This window comes from Topomyia yanbarensis, chromosome 1 (genome assembly GCF_030247195.1).
Source record: "Topomyia yanbarensis strain Yona2022 chromosome 1, ASM3024719v1, whole genome shotgun sequence".
Lineage (NCBI taxonomy): Eukaryota > Metazoa > Arthropoda > Insecta > Diptera > Culicidae > Topomyia > Topomyia yanbarensis.
Genome location: NC_080670.1, coordinates 4,906,145 through 4,913,137, shown reverse-complemented (window position 1 = coordinate 4,913,137; position 6,993 = coordinate 4,906,145). Strand labels below are relative to the sequence as shown.

General features: G+C 44.9%; 1 protein-coding gene across 1 annotated transcript; it reads right to left on the bottom strand.

Moving 5' to 3' along the window:
* Nucleotides 1–1,674: 1,674 nt before the first annotated feature.
* Nucleotides 1,675–3,961, bottom strand: LOC131676674 (hexamerin-1.1-like). Its single transcript, XM_058955913.1, has one exon. It carries the CDS (start codon nt 3,916–3,918, stop codon nt 1,780–1,782), a length of 2,139 nt encoding a protein of 712 aa, XP_058811896.1. The 5' UTR covers nt 3,919–3,961; the 3' UTR covers nt 1,675–1,779.
* Nucleotides 3,962–6,993: the final 3,032 nt, after the last annotated feature.

The window sequence follows — 6,993 nt, the reverse complement described above, 5'->3', positions numbered from 1 at the left end:
ACAAGAACCTCTTTCGAATTATAAATTGAATTTACGACACTTTCACAAATGACCGAGTTACCAACCGGCAACACGGTTTATTCAGAGTACGCGGGCAGCGCACGAAACACCGTCACGTTAAACTGAACTAACCGGACAAAACAACTTTCCCGCTGCTATGGAAATGTAAACTTTTCCGATGGCGCCTACGTTGATGACTTTCTTTTCATTTGAATCAGTGACAGTTGGCCCGTCCATTGGTAGTGGAACGTGCGGAGGTGATGCCGAGGACGTGTACCGCTTCCTCGCTAGATTACATTTTTCGGTGGGAAAATGGACACTACCAAATTCAAACGGATTTCAGTGGACAGGAAAACCATTCGGTGCAGAGAGAGAGAGGGAGAAAGCGACAGAGGGATCATATCCTATCGGACTGGTTCTCCGCTTGTGATGAAATGGAATAATTATGTTAAGTAAACACACGGTTTCCGGATACCCCTCTGGGACCTTTCGTGAAATCGTTCAGTTCGGGTGGTTTGGCGTGGGACCGTTTTTCGCAATGTAAAATGTAGAACAGTAGGGACGATATGGTGGTATGTTCACACTTGGACGCTACATGCGATTACGGAATGGTGAAGAGCAGGAGGACGCTGAAGTGTAGAAATAAAATTGGGTTTGCTCTGCTCATGCAAGGATTCATCACATCACGAGCGGTAGAGAGCACTTGAATAGTGTGGGTGGTTGAAATTGCTCGGAGCTCGACAGTAGCGTAGCTGCAGATAAATTCAAAGCGTCCAAGAAATAGATTTTTGTTCGACTATTTAAGAAGTAATTTTTACTATAAATCCAATGCCCTTAACCTCAAACCGACAAACTACAAATAGTAGAAACAGTGACAAATTGTAGTGCCAAAAAGTGTATTAAAACTGTCCCAGAAAGTATGGACGAGAGCCAATCAGAAGTTTTGGAATGGCAAGCTATTTGTGGCTGCGCTAAGATTTCGCAACCCTTCATTACACCTGATTCGACGAATAAACTGCGAAATATACGCCAGAATGTTTAGAAAACCGATTTCTATTAAGCCACAAGGATCCAATTGCTATCTGGCCAGATCTTGCACTTTGCCATTACACGAAATCAGCGGTAGATTAGTATACTACTAAGAAGGTTACGCTCGTTCTAAATGAACCCTCCTAAATGCTCGTTAATTCGACCAATTGAAGAATTTTGGGCGTTAACGAGCGAATATCTTAGGAAACATTTCTTGGGTTCAGAGACCAACATTGGAATAAGGTGTCCGAACTTGACTCTAAAGTCTGTGCTGAATTCAATGGAAACCGTTCGATAGAAGGTGTTTCAGTTAAAATACGATAACTTGATAGTAAATATTGAGGAGAACATTAAATTAGTTATTGAATTTGTCTCGTCAGAATCCGACACTAACTTAGTTAACGAACTAAGCTAGCGCCGGATTGACGCTAGCCCCAAAAAAACGAAATTCAGGAACGCGAATTGTGTCTTTATTTTTTGAGGCTAGCGTCAATCCGACGCTAGCTTAGTCCGTTAACTAAGTTAGTGTTGATTAGTTTCTAGATCCTGAACCAGTATCCAGTTTTATCACGTAAAGAATGTGATACTGTTAGTTACCGCTGCGCTACAATTTGCAGCACCACGCATTGATTGAGCCCGTAGCTATTAAAAGCCTACCTCTCTGTATATATTTGGACGAAAACCCAATCGAGCTAATACTACACGATCTGTCATGAAAAGTAAAAACCCAAAACAAAGCCCCCCACTCCCTCAAACGACGACCGCATTCACCTCCGTCTCGCTCTTGTGGTAGATCATCGTCTCGTAGTACTTCATGTTCGGTGTGAACCACGCCGACTCGTCGATCCTACGCTCGAACGGATAACCGAACGGCAGCGTATCGATGTAGCGTGCCCCGGAACCGACCCCGCAGGACAGCGTGGGATCGTAACCGGTGAAGCGTGGCATCTTCGGTGCGTGGTACGGTGCCAGCATGAAGAAGAACTGGAACGGCATGCCACCCTTCTTGCCCTTCGGTAGCATCAAACGGGCCGGGAAACCGCAGTGAGCTTCGGACATGTCCAGCGGGAACTTGCTCGCACCGGTGTACGCCAGCATGATCTGTTTGTACAGCTCGAAGTAGGTGGTGCGATCCTTGACGAACCAGCTGAAGTCCTGCGAGTTGCGGGTGATCAAGTTCTTGCCCGGCACCAGATCGACCAGGAAGTGATCAAGCTCGAAGAAGTTTTCCCGGTTTTCGTTCACACCATAGATGTTTCCGTACTGGTCATACTTGGGACCGACGAACACCACTAGTATAGCCTGCTGGGCTTTATCGGAAACGACGTTCAAATTGAAGGTGAACGGAAGGTGGTTCAATCGTGGCATTCGAGCGTAGATGACAAAGTCTTCACCCTGGTAGTGAGCGATTTTGCCGAATTTCTTCATCTCGCTGGACTTCATCAAAGTGTCGTCGAATACCTCAACGTCAACGGCGTTGGTGATGTCGGCGTCGAACTTGTCGAAATAGGTAACCAGTTTGTCCATTTCGACAGATTCGATCTTGACACCAGGGAAGGTGAGTTCGGTTTTGGTGTATGATGGCAGTAGATCCAGCTGGCGGTAGTAGAAATGGATGATGCGTTTGTACAGCTGATAGAACATTGGATCGCGCATAGCGGTTTCGAATTTTTCCAGGACGGATGGGATAAAGCGATACTCGTTGAACACTTTGAAGGAACCACCCAGGAAGAACTTTCCGAGGATTTCGAGATAACCGTAGTAGCGGCTGTTGAGGCTGTCACCGTTGGATTGAATAAGATTGCCAAGATACTCGATTCCGTGCGGTGTGGTGATGTTAACGATGGTTCCGTCGGGCAGAGTAATGTAGCCTTGATCGATCGCTTCCATGATACGGTGTTCGTAGTCTTCAATCTCCTCCAGCAGGTAGCTCTTGTCGATAGAAGCAGTGAAATAATTGTCACGAACCGGGAATGGTACGCCGTTGTAGTAACGCAGATAGGGATAGTAACCGGTGGTGATTGGATCGTGCCATGAGAATGAAGGAATCACTCCGAGATCGTTGGAAAGACGCTCAAGATAGTAACGAGCGAGGAACTGCTGGTGCTGGTAGAGATAGAACTCGCCGCGACGATCCTTGTGCAGGCCGAATTCCTTGCCACCCATCCAGAATGGATAGTCTGCGTGGAAGTAATAATAGTAGGAGTTGAGGCCTATGTCTTCGGTGAAGTAGGCAACACGTTGTTCCGGTCCAGTGTGGACGTAATAGTTAGTGTAGTTGCTCGGAATGACGGCGGTGTAGACGTCGTTGATTTTTTTCATCTTGTAGAAGCCTTGCATTTTGTAACGCTGTGCTTTGCTGATGATCATGTCGTTGAAGAAGTAGAAGGGATAGATCTCGTACGGAGCAGGCAGAACAATTCCTTGCATATCCGGTCGATGAAGGACGGCGACGGTAAGTGCGTACACGAACATACCTTCATTGATGTGGAAGCGAGCCCAGACCATGCTCTTGTAGAAGGTGTCCCAGTCCTTCGCGTAGAAGAACAGATGGAACAAGCTGATGACTTCCTCGCGGTGAAGTTCGTTGTGAATAGAGAAGATCTCTTCCTGCGGAAGCATTCCGTGTTTGTAGAACCGAAGGAATTCTTTCACAGCTTCCACATTGGTGTAGTGATCCAGGTACTGTTCGACGTCAAACTTTTTGGACTCATCCCACAGCGTCGTGTGTAGTTCCGGTTGATGAATGTGTTGGAAAATCTCTAGCATGGCTTTTTGCTTCACGAGGAACGTCTTGTCGCCATATTTAACGTCCTTGGTCATGTAGCTACCGTTTGCCACCGCAGCAAACAGGCAGACAATAGCGGTCACTGCCAAAATCGATCGCATGGTCGCTTTCCACTGACCGTCGGTCGGTCAAACACCACTACTGAATGATGGTTTCCAACCGCGCCGGGGTGGACTTTTATAGTCGGCACCTGCTGCACCCGGTGGTAATTGATAATTTGCATCACCTCTGAACCGCTTATCAATTTCGCGGCTAACCACAGAACACAGCCGGGCCGGTTTATCGCTGGACCGAAAAATAGATGCAATAATGTTACACATTATCATAGCAGTGGCTTTTTTGCATGTTTGGAGTGTTTTTATGAGCTGTGCATAATGAGCAGGGCGATGCCTGTTCGTCAGATGCAGTTACATGATTTTTTTTTGTTCATTCTCGTACTCATAATTTAAATGCACCTAGGCACAATGTTATCTCGAGTGGAAAACAACATTTTCCTGCATGCACGCAACGCCTAAGAGCGAACAACAAAGTCAGTCTTATCAGCCTGTCGACAGCTCTCGGAACTATGTTCATTCTAAGTCACACCAGGGCATCCTACCCGGTCTCAACACGGATAAACCAACAGCAAGCCAGACTTGCATCACCCCAAAAAAGGAAACCTTTTCAAGAACCGTGATGTTGAGGGGAAGATAAGCTTGTTATGTGTGATTTTCGTTCCCTACTGACTGGTTCCCGCACGAGAGCTGGTGGTCACACCAAGATGCGTCCGGTTCGTGGTGTCGCTGTAGAACAGATGCACAACGTTTGCACAACAACGAAAATGGCACCACACATCTAAGATAAAATTGAATACTCTTTCATAATTACATTTTACAGCACACTATCGCGATGAAAGCGACCAGCTCCATCCCAGCTCCGAGCAACGTTGTTGGACCAACAGCAGGGGAAGGGGGGGGGCAGGGTTTCGTTCAGGCACAGCAGGACACGATGATAGGATGTCCGGAAAACAAGGAAGGAAACACACGAGAAGAATTTATTAGCAACAAGTGAAAGGCGACTCTGGACCAAGCTTTTCACTGTGGGGACTAATTGAGAAAGTTGCTGCTAAGAATATAGATGATGATTTGCGTTCCCTTGTCTGGTGGTTGGAAGTTAAACAGATAAAAGTTGGGTTTGTCGCGGTACGGACAGGAGGGTCCTGAAAAAGTCTTCTTACTCGTTTCGTCCCAATTTCCTTTAATCTTTTAAATTATTTTCCAAATGGACTGTACAACATGCAGCAGAATTAGTCTTTTTCTTTTTAAAAAATCCAGGGAATCGACTTTTGGTAGTTACCATAACTACAGGGAATATTTTAAGTAGTCTTGCTCCAATACTACCCAACATGCGAGTTTTCAATTGCGACAAAGAAGTCCATGATAGAATGGTCTCCCGATCTGGTAGTTCTCGTTCGGTTGATACGGTGCGAGTATGTTGTAATGACCGGATTAGCATAATTTCATTTCGATCCCGCCAGTTGTTGCCCCATAGCTCGTGCCATGATAATGCACTTCTCTTATCGCCGAGCAGCTTGGGCAAGTGAGTAACTTTTCAATGGGACTGCTGTACCGTCTCGGATGCTAATTTGCTTCGTAGTAGTAACCCCGATTACTTTGATGCGTTTCAGTTGGTTATACTAAAGAAAGTGGTATGTGATGCTACGCTTCACAGTAACGATAATTTTCTATGCTCTAGTACTGCAAAAGAATCGCTGAGCTCAATATGTTCGTTCCAACCAGTAAGCGTTGCAATTCGCAATATTCAGTAATTCACTACCTGCCCTGGTTGATGTAGGGGATATCAGCCTGAAGCTTTTCCGTTCTAGCTTTGCAAGCACGCAGAATGAGGATTGCCTCGGACACCAGAGTCACTAGTTGCTTCGCAGTTAGCGGAGTTCCATCGGTTTTACCGGATACCACCCTGACATACGATAATCCTAGGGCAGCTGCAGCAGTGGGGCAAGGCTAAGATGTGAAGTGTGTCTGACCGTTGGGATCCGGTGTTGAAAGGTAGCAGCTCCAGATTCGGAACTACTCGATGCGGTTCTAAAGGCGGAGTACTGTGCCACAGTGAAAGGCTTAATCAGATGAACATTCCACACTTTTCTTCGGCAACAGCAACTAGCACATTTGGGGGTAGCTGCACATCGATCCCATATAGCTCCCACGAGACCACGAGACGAATGACTTTTAGGGCACAGTTGATTTCGGGAGTTGTTGCTGTCAGCTGCGTTGCGGCACGACTCATCGCGGCTCTAAACTAGGTATTTCGAGCTCCAACACCTTTCGTGTCAAAGGGCGACGATCCAGGATGTTCCGAATTTTAGCCAACTCCTTCAAACTGTAACATACTATTCTAGCAGCGAGACCATGGATTTCGAAACACCTCTCCTTGTCAAACTTAGACGATGTCTTCTACTGGGCAAAAAAGCGCCCTTTACGACAATTTTACCACATCCACTCTACTTTGACAGCACAGTAGGGCATTGCAAAAAAAACTTTTTTTTGAATTCTCAAAGGCCCCCCCTCTCATATTGTGACAAATGTCAAAGTAAGCTCAGATGCCAAATTTCACATCATTTGGACAATTTTAGACCCCCGCCCACTTCGCTTGAAATTTTTTGAAATTGGTACTATGGGAAAATATGGAGGAAAAATACATTAAATGCTATAACTTTTGAAGTAGCAATCAGAAAATTAAAATTTTTACCTCTTTTATAAGGAAATAATCTTAGTATTTGAATATAGATATATTTGTTTCTAGAAAAATACGAGAAAGTGGGGTACTGGGTCATTTTGACCCCAAAATCCCCTATTTTTAATGATTTTTCTGCTCCGTGATGAAAATCATACATATTTTGTAGTTTTTCTAATGTAAAAAAATCTCAGAAATCTAACGGAACCCTTTTGACCTTAGTCCGAATACGAGAAGTTGGGGTTAAATGGCCTTTTGACATTAATATTAACCTTCATCATTTTCTCGTGAATATATCTCTATTATTCTTCACTCAATTTTCATAAACTATACCTTGTTGAACGTGGAAAATCCTTAGGATCATAACAAAAATAGATTCGTTACCGGTAAAATTCAGGAACCTCAAATTATCTGACATATAGTGTCGATTTCACATTTTTATC